Genomic DNA, 17,271 nt, shown 5'->3' with positions numbered 1-17,271 from the left:
CAGCGCGTAAGGAAATAGGTTTTCTGTGTGTGTTCTCTGTTTTGTTTAGCTCTGTTTATGTTGACAAAAGAACAGACTCACTGTTAGAGAGCTCTGTTGTGGGTCTGTGTGATGACTTGAGGTTGCTATTTTGATCATTCAACATCACTTTGCATTTCAACCCGCTGTGCTGCTCTTATGTTTGGACTTCGCCAGTATGGAAGGTCATTCATTTAAATCTGAGGGTGAAAGCTGTCACCATCTTGATTTTTTCTTTGTTTTTGTTTTTAATGCATGTACCTGGTGTTTACCGCAGGACACAAACATACATAATGCCGATGTTCTTTGTGGGAACAAAAAGTACAGAAAACAGTGTCATATCTGTTTGTATGATGCCCTAAACGTATACTACTAAGCATTTGAAATGGCAGGTGTTCTTTTTAACTGAACAGGGGTCTGTCATTGACACAAATTATCGCAATAGATGAGTAAGCAAAGAACGTTTTAAAAGCCATCTATATAAGCATAAATTAGTCCCTGTTACCCATGAATAATATATATACTTGAGCATACTATAAACAGCCATACCATAAACATTATGTCAGCTGTACTGGATTATGGCCATTTTAACTTTAATGTCTAAACCAACAAACTGCCTTACAACGGCGTAACTGGAGCTTTTGTTCTGTTGCATTTGCATATATCTTGATATAAAATCAAAGTAATGTGTGACCCCCTGTTTTTGTTAACTGGTGTTTAGAATAACGGAATGAGCTTAAAATGTTATGTTAATGATGGTATCTACCTAAAATGTTTGCAGGAATTTCTAAGTGTATATGTGCGCTGAAAATAGGTCAGACAGAAAAACGGGATGCTAAAACAAAAAAATGGGAGTCATGATTAAAATTCATTGGAAAAACCAAAAATATTCATGATAAGCATAGTAAGTCAAAAACATTGACTTACTATGCATTTATTTTTTATTTATGACTTTTCCTCAATTTTCTGGCAGCAACGGGCTTCCGTACAATTGACTTTATTGCATAATAGTTGTAAATGGTGGAAGTCCTTCAAAAATGTAATTTCCCCCAATATACTGATTGACTTAGGAAAGAGACAACTGATGTATTTATATAATTGAGGACTTCCAGAAAGATTTAACAACGTTTTTTTCTGCAGAGTCCAATTTAGGTATGCAAAGGTTGAATGTCTGTAGATGTAAATGAAAGACACATATATAATCACAGATGCTGCTGATCTGTTCAATGCAATCAAAGATGTGACATAAAAAGTGCATAGCATGAAGTATTTCTGGTAAAAGTCCTGATGTGGAATAGGAGTGAGCTGAAGAGCCTGGAGCACAGTGTGTTTGTTGTGCTGTGTGGCAGGGATGCGTCTGGTTGTGTTTGCTCTCTGTGGTTGTTTGCAGCACGTTGATGGGCACACTCATACAACCGCGCTGCGTGTGGTAAACAGACCTCATGCAGAGTATGTGGACCGGGCTAAAATTAGCTCTGATTGCGATGCCATAAAGGCTGAGAGCTTAAGTTGGTAATAGTAATGTTATATGTTTTTGAAGTGGGTCTATAGACACAGAGGATATGCAGTGTGTGCATTTTGGTTAACATCTGAGTAAAATGGTAAATCTTTTCTTTGCATTAAATGTCAAACATGTTCCTTTAACTTGTGCTTTATAATGCTAACGTCCTGCCCACTATGGGGAAGCCCCCCTTGACTTTTTCTTTTGTGCAACTATGAGGATGAGTTTTGTTTTTAGTCAACAATCTCAAACGTTGTGCTCTACAGAAGAAGAATCAAGCTGTTTCAGAAAATGTGTCTGCCTGTATATTTAAGAGTTGACTTCAAATGTATTTTACTTGATAAAGCTTTAAAGGACCTCCCTACATCAGAGATCTTCTTTTTTTAATTTTACAACAAGAACACTAAGCTCTGCCACTGCTTTTCTTTTGAACTCATGTGTCCCATAAAAGTAGCTTTGAGTTCTGTTTGTATGCCTCTAACCTGGAGCTCACTCTGATGCCTCTGGTTATCAGAATGGCAAACTCCCTCTTTATTATTTTTTAAAGGAAATTCAAGAACAATGCTTTTGATTTAACCATGAATAAATCTTATTGACTTAGTTTTAAAAGTTAATTTCTACTCTGATTGATATACTTTTTATTTTATTTCCTTGGTATTTATTTACATTTATTTTTAACATTTTATATTCTTATATTAAAGAGGCCCTATTATGCTTTTTGGGTTTCCCTTTCCTGTAGTGTGTAGTAAAGGTTTTTGTGCAGGTCAATGGTCTGCAAAGGCTGAAATCCCAAAGTTCCCTCCAGAGGGAGTTTCTCTCCAACACTCCCCCCCTTTGTTTACTTCCATAACATAGTGACATCGCAAAGTAACACTTGCACTATTGGCTAAATCTCCATACCATTGCACATGATTTGCTTAGCCGACCAGGTAACCAATCAGAGCAGACTGGGCTCTGGTTTCAGGAAGAGGGTGAAAATTGGTGCTGCAGCACAGGCAGTATGAGAACAATAAAGAGCTTTCTGAACTGTCACAGTGGAACAACAAAATACAAATATGAAGCTAAAAAGAGCATAGAAGAGGCCCCCTTTAATAGTTCCTATTTCTCTCAGGTGTTTTGCTTGTTTTAATAGAGTAGAGTAGAATCGGAGGATGAAACCCTCTTTATTAGTCACATACATGCACACAGCAGAGCACACACAGTGAAATTGTTCCTCTGCATTTAACCCATCCTAGTACTAGGAGCAGTGGGCAGCTATTGTGCAGCGCCCGGGGAGCAATGGGGAGGGGGGATTGGAGGTGTCCGGTGCCTTGCTCAAGGGCACCACAGCAGGGCCTAGGACCTCTCCAAGTAGCAGTCCACTTTCCATATTTCAAGTCTGTTTGGGGACTTGAACCGGCGACCCTACGATTCCCAGTCCAAGCCCCTACTTACTGAGCCACTGCTGGACACACATTTAGCACTTTGGGCTGAATGTTTGTATGAAAGCTGCTGCATAAATAAAGTAAACTTGATTTTATCAACCGACTTCCTCTGCCACCAGGAGGAGGATTTTCTATTTAACTGAAGCCCTAACATGAGTTTTCCCTTAAGCATTTCCAACACCTTTCAATAAATCATGGCACACCTTGTGTCGCCAGTGCACTTACAACACATGATAAACCCCCACAAAAAACCTGTCCAGATTTGCATTTATTCAGGCTGTTCGCAGTGCTCGATTTGCATGTGCAACAGAAAAAGTCAGACAACACATTCCCTGCATTGGTATGATCGGAAGGCAGCGTGAAGCATTCCTGAGTAATATTTCAGAGATGGAATCATGTCATGACACAGTGACCTGCGTTGACATGTGTGCCGTGCTTAAGCTGCACTCAGCGCCTCAGGATCAAATGTACAGTGGAGGAGTCCATACCGTCAGATTGAAGCATTCCACAGGTTTACTCAGTTACATCCTCTCACATCAAAGGGATCTCTCTGGCAGTGTGTGTGTTGGAGTGTACATACATTTCTAGAATGTTTACACCCACTCTACTCTCAGGCACGCTGCTGCTGTATGAGCTTTACAGCCTCACGACAGCAGTTTCCTCCCCTGCAGGTTTACGACACACCTGAATGACGCAGTTTCCTTTTCAAACCTTTAGGGACGCAAAGTGTAGGTGGAAGCATGACTAGCCATTACGCAGGTTTATGATTCCTAAGTCTTGTTTTGACATGTAGTACCATAAAGAGAAAGAGATTCATAGAAGCCCATTTGAGACTGAAACAGAACAAAATGATTTTAAAACGCCGCTTTTAAATTCTGACATTTTGCATAATGTTGAATTATTCGGAGTAGTGTGTAATATTTTTTTATTTTTGGTATGTTTATTTAATTTATATTGCAGTACATTTATATTTATTTATATTCTAATACATTTTATTAATTAGTTCTTTATGTGCAACTTTTTTTGACAACTTAATTCCTCTTTTATTTGTTTATGCACCAAAGCAAATTCCTTCAAACTGTAATGCCAATAAACCAGATTCTGATTTGTTGGGGACAACTTTGGACAAAATGTTCTAATCTTTTGCTCTGTAAGCTTTTACCATACAAACATCAAACCCAGACAAAACATAAATGCTTTTGTAAAATTCTTCCTTTTTTAAAGTGCAACTCCAAACCTGACTTGAATTGGAGTGTTGACTTCTTGGGAAAAGGCAGGTGGGGGATCTTCAGACGTGTTTTGTCCCGGTGTTACCACCTAGCAGCAGGCATTCGGTGGCCTTCCATGTCAGCACGGTGTGTTGCTCTTGCATAACTATCCTCTGTTAAAATACAAGCACATCCTTTAGTGGAACACACTGCAGGGAGATGTTTTCTGATGTGTCGGATTCCCTCTGAGAATCTGTACATCTTTACACAGTAATGCTTTGAATGATATGGTTGTCAAAATCAAACAGGAACAGAGTCAAGCCAAGATCCTGCTGCTACGTTTCGTTAGACACTCTATCTTTTTCTTGCGATGTGCTTTACATGAGAGCAGTAATAAGTCTCCTCTTAGATGGAGTGATTTATGAAGAGTCTTAGGCGCTGATAAGCTTGTTTGATCTTGGCCTGCCAAAACCACAATAAAAGAGACAAAGGCTTTTGGAGCCAGGGCTTTACAGTAACCACAGTTATGATGTGTGTGTGTGTGTGTGTGTGTGTGTGTGTGTGTGTGTGTGTGTGTGTGTGTGTGTGTGTGTTAAAGCATGTGTGTATGAAGAGATATCCACTCACAGAAAGCTGACAATGATTTTTGTTCGACCATCGTGGGCTCATAGTATGGCCAATCTTTCAGGACAGCATGTTTTTGGGTATTTTTTAATAAATAAATTAAAAGCAAGAATAAGGAGCAGCATTATAAAAGTATGTGGGTTATATATAGTAAATTAAGTATAATAAAAGTGCAATATACACTTTTTGACAGTGACTGCTACCTCATAAACAAACTTTATAATCCTTCTATTCTTGTTTTGTTTTTTTGCCATGGTTGTGTACTTATTTGATTTAGTAAACATGTCTTCCCTCCTTATTTCAAAAGTTAGCCTACTTATGGTATTTGCCATGTTATCTGCACTGTGCCTTTAACAATATAAAGTTCCCCACTGTCAGACATATGAAAGGATTTCTAATTCTAAATTTAAACTATTAAATAAAAACATATTGAAACATATTTTTGAATATTTGTGTTATTTAAATACCAAAGTAAAGTACTTATTGTTTTCTTATACAGAACTACTTTAGAGTGAAAAGTGAAACATACCACATTTTGGAGTAAAAGAATGATCCTATTAAAACAATAGTTTAATTTAACAAAGCAGAATCCTTATGTAGGTATGCAGGGTGTTTTTATTGGAGTCCAGTTTGTTAATCTCATTAAATGAGGCGTAGAAACCACAATATTCAAATGTTATTAATATGATTTTACATCACATTGAAAGTGACTTATTATGTGCTTTTTATTATCAACTAATACAACGCAATCATGTGTCTGGATACCTTAAAATATATGATTTCATCACAATTATCCACTGAAAGAAAGTAAACTATACTCCGCGTTATTTTATATTATACTTTGATACTGTATCATCTCTCATTCTCAATAAGTTGTGTTCAGCAAACAAAATAAAGATAAATAAAAGAAGAGGGTAATTCTGGGTGATGTTTCCATAAACTGTAACTTCCTTCTTCAGCATATTTCTCTGTAACATTCCCATATGAACCGCTGACTGCTACACTCACAAAACAAAGGACCCTAATGTGATTTGAATAAAAAAGAGGATAATAATCCACTTGGTCAGCATTATTTAATGAGACAGAGTGTGAAAGGAACTAAGTGGATAACCAAACGCAGAGTGGGCTTGTGGGTGGGTGGTGGATGAAGTGGGCTTGTGGGTGGGTGGTGGATGAAGTCAGTGATATTTCAGCTTGCTTGGGTGGTAAGCCTGCTGACAGGGAGGGGTGACAATGAGGGAGGTGGTGTGTGTGTGGGGGGTGAGAGGGTCAGTAATTAAACCAGCGCCACCAGATTTAACTGGAGTATATGTAAAGCATATGGGGAGATCAGAGAGGAAGGGAGGAAGGACAAAAAGCAGCGTCATTATTTGAATATCAGTCCCCCAGCCTGTTTGGACAGGCAGGATTTGCAAGATGGGTTTTTCAGCCGGAGCCCTGGGGCAGGGTGGGGTGTGGTGAAAATAGTCGTCTTCGTGGTACTCAGGGTGTGGCAGCTCTAGGAACAGTTCTCCTTTCAACAGAGGGAATCTCCGCACAGGTCACGAGATGAGAGGGAAACTGCAGCAGATTTCTGTTTTTTTTTTACTCTGAGAACAGCGACCTGAACTTAGGTTACAAAAACCTGAACCATACCCTCATAAGATCAACGTAAACCACTGTACATGTTTAATGATTTTTGTAAATGATTGTGAAAAATCGAAACATTTTTTTAACATAATTTATTATATATTCTTTATTAATATTAAGTATATTTTTCAATTATTACACATTTATTTTCATAGTAATTTGTCATATAGTTGTTTTATTTGTGTATACTTTTATTTCTTGTTAACATTTTATTTTTAAATTTCATTTATTTATTTTCTGCTGCGATATGTGTACCTGTTACTGTCTCTATTCATGCATCACTATATCCCAAAGCAAATTCCTTGTACGTGTAAACCTATTTTGGCATTTAGCATTTTTCTAATCGAAGAAACATGTTACACGAAAGACTTTGTCCAATAAGAAAATGTCCATGTTATAATTACTTACTATTACTAATACAAATTCTAGTTAATGGTGTTGACTTTAATTTCATCTTTAATTTGTCACATGAGCATCAAGTGTAGCTATATCCACAACTCACAGCAAATACTTGGAATCTGAAATGGAGATGATGCCAGTGTGCAGAGAGCAAATGGGTAATGTGATAAGCGTTGGATGTGAAACATTAGAAGTGGAATCGGAGTTGTGACGGACTCAGAATCCTTACTGACCCTGTTTCTCGGCTGACATGTGAGATTCTTCGGAGGCCTGAGGGTCAACACCGGCCCAGCGTGGTCAAGACTGATCACATAATGAACACCACACCAATCCTCTTTTCATCAGACTTTATTTATATTGAAAGCACATGAAAGAAACATTACATACAAACCTTTTAATTAACTTAGTTACAGCGATTCATTAGATCGGAAATAGAGGCACACACACGAAGATATAAACAGAATATCTAGACAAACGCACAAACACATTGAGAAAGGCGAGCCAAAAAGGGGGGCTCCCTTATGGAACAGGACATTCTGAAACTGCCAAGAAAAACACTCTATGAGCCAGCGAGTCGTTCCAGCGTTATCAAATGATTTAGTTTTTATGAGCAGTAAAAAGTTATTTTGCTTTGTTCTAGCTAAAAAAGACATCATCTAAAATAAAACTGAGGCTTTGCGGCAAAAAGTATCCGCTGGTCAAGCAAAGATTTTCAGCTTTGTGTAATTACCAATTTGTGGCCCTTAGAAAAAGAGGTTCAAAAGAGTTGTTCCAATAAAATGCTGCCTCCTACAAAAAAAAAAAAGTGTGTGTGTGTTGAGCAACAGAAAAAAGTTCTCAGTTCAGTTAGAGAGAAGAGGGAAGTGTAAAAGGGAAGGGGAAAGCACTGCATGTACCATACCTAGCACTGGGTGTCACAATGTGATGTGTTGCAATAAGGTGTGTACTGTCTGGATTCTCTGGAAATTCAAGAGGACAGAGCCAACACACACACACACACACACACACAGAAGTACACCATTGACATCACTACATCTGCATTTGCAAACATGCCAAAACACAGTTCACCACATAAAAACCCTCACAGACGTCAGCATGGAGGAAATAAACACTAGACCCACGTTTGTGACAGGCGGTTGGGATAAAAAGGGAAGTGACATCGCAGCGCACACCTCTAAATGGGAACTGATGCTAACTGATAAATGACAATAACAGAAGGAGGACAAAACAGGATGCTGTTCAGATGAAAGAGCCCGAAATGTCAGACAGCCTACAGACTGTTGTCGCCTTGCAATCTTAACAGCCAACACCAGTCTGATAAGCTATCTGACAGGCCGGGAGAGTGACTGAGACGGACGCATGTACAGAAACCACAATGAAAAAAACAAAAAAAATCCTGATCCGACTTACCATGACAGGAGAAAAGAGGAGACGTGAGTGTGAGTGTAGCTGGTGCAGAGCGCAGGGTTCAGCCTGCTCAACAGTGCCCCTCTGTTTTGAATCTACTCGAGTGATTCGTCTCCTGGCGCTGTGACTGGAGCAGTGCAACGAGTTCATACGAAGGTTCAGCTGAGGTAACGGCACAGACGCTTTTCACTGTGCGCTTGAGGGTTTTTTTCCCCTCTCCCTCCTGCTTGCTCTAGCGCCCACTGTGCTCAGTCCAGCATAGCACAGCAGCGGCACAGAGACGGAGGAGAAAAATAGCACATTTCTCCGGCAATTACAGAAAAAAGAGAAGGTGGTGAATAAACGGAGAGCCAGCTGGATTATCCGAAAAGCGAGAAAAGATAGAAAATGCTATTCAGTGTAAAAAGATGCTCATGAATTGTCAAACATGTCCTCATCGAGGTAAAAAGGATTAAAAAAAAAAGCTCTGTGGACAAGTGGAGACAAAGAAAGACACTTACCCTGACACACACTGTCAAAGGAGCAGCCACTATCTGCTATAGGAAGACTTCCAGGCAGACACAGTGTATTAGTGGAGCACAATCTGCTTTAATCTATGAAAGATAAACGGGAGAGCAACAAATGTGGCAGCCTCGCAAACGCCTATCTCTAGCCCCCCGCTCCCCGTCTCACTCACAGGCACGCGCACATAGTGGCAGATCTGATTCAATATATGAATGCATCTGGTGAAGTGGCCCCCGGGCTGACTCATGTGCTCTCTTCCTGGAAGCAGAACAATAACGGCAGACAAAGAGACCAGCAGGGTGTGATTCAGGGCCGATTTATCATTCCTCATTCAAAAGTACCCTGATGGGCTTTACTGCGCGGACAATAGAAGAGGTGGTCGTCCAAAGCACCGTGAAACATTGGTGAACATCTCTACAGTACAGTGACTTAGAGCTCTAAAATATGGCACAATCATAACGTCTTATCTTACCACATACTACTGCACAACAACTGTACTGTACTCTTCCTAATAAATCAGATAATACATAACTATCTTATTGAACAAATAAAGTAGCGCTAAATTTACAGAACATTCACCATACAACAAAAGGAAGCTTACTCAAAAACATGTGAATTAAAGAGATTCCACGCAAAAATAAGACTTCAATGTTCTTGTAGTGCAGCTTAAGGCCTCACTGGGGAAATGACTGCCTGCTTTTCACGTGCTCACAGCGCCGACATGAACTACAGACGCATCCCGACAAAAAAACCTACATTACAACAACTGAAACACCACCAAAAGCAAAGCCTGGAAAAACAAGTCCAAGTTCAACACCAACATGTTGCTACAATAACACCACAGGAACGAGATGCAGCGCTTCAGATAATGGTGGCTTGTCAGCTGAAATGAGTCAAGGGATTTGGGGAGAGCTTCTGAAGTCGGTGCTTCGCTGTGATCGCTATCTGGCCTTCACTCCGCTTTGCCCTCCGAGTGTTTCTCCTGCTGCCTGCGCTTGCTGTAGCTCTGGGCCATGGAGTTGACAATGGAGCAGACAAAGAAGCATACCATGATGACCACAACCTTCTCGAAGAGCCACGGCAGCCAGCTCTCCTCCTGCCAGGAACCACAGCGAGAACAGGGAGAGAGAGGAGCTCGGTCAGTAAGTTTAGTGCCCCCCCCCTCTTCACCCCACACCCTGCAATCCCCTCTGCTCCTGATGCTGTAGGCTAGGTGGGGATCCAGCTCCATGTGCAGGACAGATAGAGATCAGGGGTAATAAAACACGCGGCAGCCCCCACCGTCCTCCCTCCCAACGCCCCCGCTGACCCCATCCTGCAGCCTGCCTCCACCAAGTTAAATTGCCTCGCTTCTCTCCTGTAACTGCAGTGGGCTCAAGTTACAAGGAAAAGGGAACATTGTTCTAGAAATGCCTTAATCTGTCCTTGTGTAACTCAAAGTTTATCCTGTTTTTCCCTTCTTGTTCTTCGGCTAAAAAAAGAAAAATCATTTTCAATGAATCAAGAGACAAAGAGGGAGAGAGGAATGGAGGACAACGCTTTGAAACAGGCTACAGCTACAACTGGCTCTTTTTGTTCTAGACAGGGGGTTTTGATGGATTGTCAGTGGCGGAGGAGGGGGGGTGGGGGGGGGTCTACAGTCAACGCTGAGTTCAGGCGGGGCATCGAGTGCAAGAGTGTGTGTGTGACACATAGGGGAGTGACCACACTTGCACACACACTCCCAATTGGTAAGATGGAGCATGAGTCAGCACGCCCCGCGCTACAGTAGTACAGTTCAATACAGCGAGTGGAGCCAGACCCCACACTGGCCCCTCTTCCTCCTCCTCCTCCCCCCTCCCCTCCAGCCCGCCCAGTGTATCGCTAACCTACTCTGTCATTCTGGCCCTAAACAAGCCCCTGTAATCTACTCTAGCACTACAGGTTATAGTCAAGTCTACAACATTTCTGTTATTCATTAAAACAGATATGAAACTGATTAAAAGCAAGTGGTACAGGTAAAGAGGGAGAGAACAAGAGAGGGGAAATGGGTCAGAGATATAAAGGAAGGCTCAGATAAAGACAAGAAAGGGACAGAAAAAAAGCGGAGGGAGAAGGAGTGAAAGAGGCAAAAGTAAGGGGGCCGCATTCTTCTTGGCGCGCGCACGTGAATGAATAGGGGCCGTGAGCTGGGGGGTCGAGGCCCCTGTACTTACAGTCGGGATCCCCTCTCCGGAGTGATGGTGCAGCTTGGCCTTCTGGGCCTCCAAGTACTCCCTGAAGGGCTTCTGCAGTGCCGCACCCAGCAGTGGAAACGCTCTGCCTCAACCAACAGAGAGAGACAGAGAGGGTGGGAAGAAGAGAGGAAAAGGAGGGAAAGAGGGGGGGAGGAAGAAGAGAGAAAGAGAGAGAGAGAGAGAGAGAGAGAGACAGAGACAGAGAGAGGGTAGAACGGGAGGAAGGGGGGAGGCACAAATCACGTCACGTCATTGTTACTCACCAGCCCAAGGGCAGCAACAAAGGGAGGCATGCTGTCCTGTGTCCTGTACAGTGTCGCTCCCCCTGCTTCCTCTCTCTCGAGAAGAGAGAAAGACAGAGAGTGCAACGATTGCAATCCCTTCACTGCTCATCTCTACACACACATCAACAAACTCACACACACATACAATAAAACACAGACTATACCACAGCTCTAGAAAAACAGCGCTGCTGAAAAACCAAAAGGTAAAAAAGGAAATAAAGAGAAATAAAGTTGTCCGGTCCTCTTACAGCAGCGGTAGTCACACACATTCTCCCGCTCTGTTCTCCTCTCCTCTCTCACACACACACACACTGGGCTTCCTCTCACTCACACACACGCACCACGGTGAACCCGTTCAACTCCCCTGCAGTGCCTCCTCTGCCGCTGCAGCGGGGAGAAATGAATGACTTCTCAGAACTCTCACATTTATCACACAGGCGGTTCCTGTAAGAACTGGTTTCAGCCAATTAATGAGGAAGTCAGTTTTAGCAGAGCTGTGTCATCACTGGCTAAGATCTGGGGGGGATGGCCCACAGGGGGAGGCTACTCCTGTAAGACAGCCCATATTAGGAAACCCATACAAGATTGAGGCACCAACTACAAGCATACTACTAACCCCCCCCCCACCCCCCTCATCTTCACACACACACACTCAACGAAAAAAAAAAGGACGCGAGAGAATGCCCTAGAATAGCGAATGAGCGGCCCATCCCTTGGCTGGAGTTAGTGATTAATCACAAAACAAATACATACTAAAGACCTTCACTTATACTCTTTTGTGGCTATACACACTCAATTACATCCCTGAGCCATTGTTTAAAAACCTTCCTCATGTTCCTACCCTTTTGTTTAAGTTGGGGAGGCATCATCAAAGCTCAGAGACACATCAAAGTTTCAGAGGTAGCTTTGCATGGGCAGTCGTTTCACATACGGTTGAGTTTATAGCTGATAACTTTCTCCGAAGGAGGCAAGTCATTTCCGTCCCTCCCCACCTACACACACACACACACACACACACACACACACACACACACACACACACACACACACACACACACACACACACACACACACACACACACACACACACACACACACACACCTATGTCCAAATGAACTGATTAAATGATTTAAGTATATGATAAGGAAGCCGTTGAGTAATCATTAACTTCATATCAGGTAATGGATCCTACATGTGAGAGCAGACAGGAAGGGTAACAGATGGATCACGCTTTATATGACACAATAGAAAATCAAGGTTGTTTCTTTTGGAGGGAAACAAAGCCTCTCCTTTTCCCATCCCCCACTTTTAAAAATTCCTAACATCTAAACACGCTGAAACTCACAAAACTAATAATAAAAACATTATAACCTGGATGAAATGCTGAATAAGAGTTTGTTCACGAAAAAAGATCAGGAAACACATGTGGAAATATACTAGTTCAGCAGATACAAGTAAACAGACGAGGACAAAGAGTGAGGGAAAGAGTTTTCAGAAATGGCGGGCGAATCATCTGCTACACGATGAGCAATACTGAGTCATGAGCCCGGGCAAATCCACCAACAAAGCAGCTCGAAGCCATCAGTCTAAAACACATTTTAATGCCTCAGAGTCACAGAGCCTCGCCGGCTTTGCAAAAGAAATCTGCTGATTTTGTGCTTTTTGGGGAAATATCATTACTTTCTGCAGGAGTTTTTGTGAAATTGTGGATTTAAGAATTCCGACTGTAAGTGTGTTCATAATTGACCTGTAAGTACCTGTGCTTTCTTTGAAAGAGGTTCACAAGATTGTCATTCTTAGTCTGAAAACAGTACTAGTTACTAGTACTAGGAATTTGTGTAACTTGTGCATGCTTTAAAGAAATGTAACCCATAATAATGTGTTGTACAGTAACTGTTGTTAGAGTAGATTTTAATGTCAGCTAAAAGTTTGGAAATTAAAATGTTCTAAGTTCTTTCTTTGTTGAGTAAAGGCGAGGGAGGGGAAAACCAGAAGCAGAAATTTACAACAGCCATAAGATGTAATTTGGCAAACAGTAAACTTGAGCTATTTACTCAGCAGCTACTGAACAAAAGATAACAAAGGGTTTGGTAAAATACTGAGCTTTAAGTGAAACCAACAGGAAACTCCTCTCTTTGTACCTTATTTTCTCGGTAATCACTTTGTTCTGGAGGAGTCAGAGAAGACATCATTTTGAACGAAAGTATGTACAGCTTTTAATCTAAACGCTCTGTCAAAATGTCTGTTTGAACTATAAAGGTTTATTCATGAAAACAGTCATGTCTTTTTATGGTTATCATTACTCGGTAAAACAAGGAGATTTACTATTGAGTTCAAATTAAAATATAAAAATGCAGAAACAGCAGAAAATAAATGAGTCTATTTTAACCGCCTGAAAACAGCAGTGACATAAATGTGCATAAAAATCTTATTTTCTTCAAGTAAATGACTGTCCTTGTCTTCAAACTGTTTCTCATCATTTCGTAAGGCACTAAAGGACAGAAAGTGGATTTGAACATGATTCAATGCTGTATCTCAATAAAAATTGTGTTTCTTACGACAATTCTCATTTCTGTGGGTGTGTGTCCAAAACATATAATTAAAATGTACTACCAAGTATTTCAAACATTGCAGTTACTCCGAAAAGATCTATAATATCTGACTCGACTCACATTCTTCCCCCAAAGAGAAAAAATATGGGCTATTTTAAATGGATAATAATAAAAAATAATGAAAAGTCTTAAAAAGTAGCTGGTTTTACAACTATAAAGCCTCTATTTGTAGATCCTATCAAACTTTATAACAGTTGTTCTCAAAATGATTAAATTACTTCCAGAAGTGGTTCAAAAAGGACACTCTTTACTTTCCTGGGTTACGAAAAAGATTATCAGTAAACATGTATGGTTTATTATCAATATTACAGGTGTAACTTATATATCTATATATAAACACAAGCAGTGTGTGAGGTTATTAATAAACATCAATCTATGTAAATGTGGGTTTCTACATATCATAGGGAAATTATCAAACTGATTTTCATTTAGTACCATCATTTATTTAATCTGTAAAAATGTATGACATTTGGCAGTCAAAAGTACATCTCTCAAAGACAAATTAAATTCATTTGTATCCGTGAATTAATGCAATTTAATATAGAGAAGCCACAATTGTAAATTTTAAAGGAATGAACTTGTTTAAAATATCTAAAATGATTAAGACTTCATGCGTGAAGAGAGTTTAGTTGAAATTAAGATATAAAACTTGGATATACAATGATTTCAGGTTAAAACTGAAAACACAATGACACATTTCCCGTCCATACACACTCTTGTTAAACACTTTTTGTAATACTGTGATATTGAGGTATGCAAAATGACTGAATGTTGAGAGGGGGATACCCCTTCATCTGAGAACGAATGCAAAGAGACAAATGCAGTTTCATCGATATTTCTCACAATAAACATCTTTACTCAGAGATACAGGAGTCCCATCCTACACTGCCCTTAAACTCAGGAATATTTGCCTTTCTTTCTAAATGATTGATGATTACAAAACGTTTTGAAAATGTATCAGTGTGTTCGAGAAATTCAACAAGGCTGTTATTGGACTCCGTAATCAGAGTTCATTTTAATTAGAGCATCAAATAACAGATGCACATATGTCAGACAGCTATTGTGTTTCTCACACTAAGAAATATAATTATTACATTATATATTTGAACAAAAACAAACTATATCTTTATTATTATTGGAGATCTGTGACCCCCACCCACTCTCCCTTCTCGACAGGAGGAAGCCACTCATCTCTCTGCTAAGAAAAAAAGAATGAATATAAAATATTTCCTGTTTTCCTGTGAACTACAGAGGAAATCTGTACAATTACAGTTGACAAACTCATATTTCTTATCAATCACTTAAGTTTACCTTATTTTTAACTCAGAAAATTTAGCACATACAGTATTTGGAGTACACTGCTGGGCTGCAGGTAAAAAACAGCATCCTCTGCCCCAAACTTGTCTAAAAAATAAATTAGGGAACAAAAGATACACAACAAGTCTCAGGAGAGAGTAAATATATTTTTTTGTGCCAAAGCTATTCCAGCATTGGGTACAAATGATCATAGACTTTTCACCAGCAATACCGGTGTCAGAAATCAGGAAAGAAGCTTAAAAAAGCAGGAAATAAATTAGCTTGAGGGATAAACAGACAAATCAAAAAAAGATGGAGGGAAAATCCCTCATCTCTCTACTTCCTGCAGCCTTTTCTATTGCATTGAAGACCACGTGTGAATACCATGTCCGCTACTCATTTTTTAATAAACTATCATTTCCTGCTGAGTGTGAAGCGTGTTGCGGACTCCTGTGTTTCTTTTGTGAAAATTCCAGAGGCCGTGAGTCAGAGGAGACCTTTGACATGTGTGCCCCCTCTGAAGGCAAGGCTGCCACCTCCTATGGCTTCCGACACACACACACACACACACACACACACACACACACACACACACACACACACAAACTCACTCGTGAAACGTACAATTTCTTGTTCTGAATGATAATGGATCCCACAAGTAAACACACACACGTACCCTGATGATAGAGAACAAGGGCTCACATGACAGCCAAACCCTGGCCAGGTCCAACTGGTTACGACATCATCACAACAAATGGCTTAGGCAATCAGGGCCACAGTTCACACCTAACATAACAGTACAGACGCCGCAAGACGCACACACACTGTGGTTAGGCGGTGCTGTGACCTAAGGTACTGAAACTCTGACCTCAATACTACCTCTGACCAAAACACCAACGCTGTCACTCCTCTCCTTTCACCAGCTCGGGGATTCATAAAACACTACTGCTCCACATTGATGATATCAGGTCTAAGGATAATGAAATAATGGAATCATGGGAGGAGAAGTGTGTTTTATTTTATTACAAGGAACATTTGGATTCACGTGAGTATGTTGTAAGGTAATATCTGTCTGTGTTTGAGTGTCTGTTCATCCTCCAGTTCAACCAGGCTTTTTCCCAGTGACTTCACCACTAAAGCATGGAGCCCACTCCTGAGTGGAGATCCCCCTTGCCCAGTGTGTTTATCACATCTCCGCTCCACAGCCGACACACACATGCACACACACACACGTACAAAGGCTTGGACACATGCTATCCTCTCGGGTGCCCGCAGTGCTGCCAGGAAATCAGGGGGCACCAATTATAGCAGTCTATTATTCCTCTTGCTTCCCAGACAGCCACATAAAACAGCCCTCTCCAACCCCCAGGTTCAGGTCGGCATGACCACAGAGACCCTGTTGGTCTGGGGGTGGAGGTGAGGGGAGTTGCTGGGTCACTGTGTAACCAGGCCTTCAGTCTTCCAATAGTGAGAAAGGTTTGTTCAATGAGTCAGATGTGACTGGAGACACATCCAGACATGTTATATGGGATCTATGGTGACAGTGTTTCCTATTTTGTAATAAACACCTCAAGACAAGACTTACATTTGCACTTTATTAGTCCCTAATGGAAAATGTGCAGCAAAAAAGCAGAAAACAGGAACAAACAAGGGCACATAAATTCATATGCAAGAGTGTTATTGCCATGCATAACGGAAATAAATCAGAGGTGGGAAATCCTTTTAGGAGGGGAATAAAGTTCAAATGTTGAGAACAAATGTGTAATGAATTGGTAATTTAAATACCATTTAGAGAATAAAGTCAAAATGTCAAGAATAAATGTCAAACTATTAAAAAATAAATCAAACTACTGGTGTTTTTGCATATAAGTCCTTCTTTATTCTTGACGTTTTGCCTTTATTCTTGAAACACTAAATAACAAAATCTCTCCTCTTATTTTTTCCCCTAATGCCTGGACCTAATTCACCTCCATAGATGAAACACTTTAAAATATAATGAATAAATGTCAAGGAAGAAACACACCTAAGAAACCAGGTCAAAATGAATGTTACTCGGAATAAATCAGAACTCGAAACCATTTGAAGCCCTGTTAACTAAATGTATGTCACTACTCCAACACAACAGGGTTGCCAGTTCAAGATTGAATT

The 17,271-nt window shown here is 40.6% G+C and overlaps 1 protein-coding gene across 1 annotated transcript in view; it reads right to left on the bottom strand.

Annotated features, from left to right (window-relative positions):
- Window positions 1–7,135: 7,135 nt before the first annotated feature.
- LOC134872027 (vacuole membrane protein 1-like) overlaps window positions 7,136–17,271 on the bottom strand; it is a 58,161-nt gene continuing 48,025 nt past the window's right edge. The window contains exons 11-12 of the mRNA XM_063895097.1: window positions 10,910–11,012; window positions 7,136–9,810 (exon numbers count right to left, since the gene is read on the bottom strand). Coding sequence (XP_063751167.1) covers window positions 9,667–9,810; window positions 10,910–11,012 — 247 coding nt within the window. The 3' untranslated portion in view covers window positions 7,136–9,666. The remainder of the gene's footprint in view (window positions 9,811–10,909; window positions 11,013–17,271) is intronic.

This window comes from Eleginops maclovinus, chromosome 11 (assembly GCF_036324505.1).
Source record: "Eleginops maclovinus isolate JMC-PN-2008 ecotype Puerto Natales chromosome 11, JC_Emac_rtc_rv5, whole genome shotgun sequence".
NCBI classification, from domain to species: domain Eukaryota; kingdom Metazoa; phylum Chordata; class Actinopteri; order Perciformes; family Eleginopidae; genus Eleginops; species Eleginops maclovinus.
This window is presented reverse-complemented; position numbering and strand designations above follow the sequence as displayed.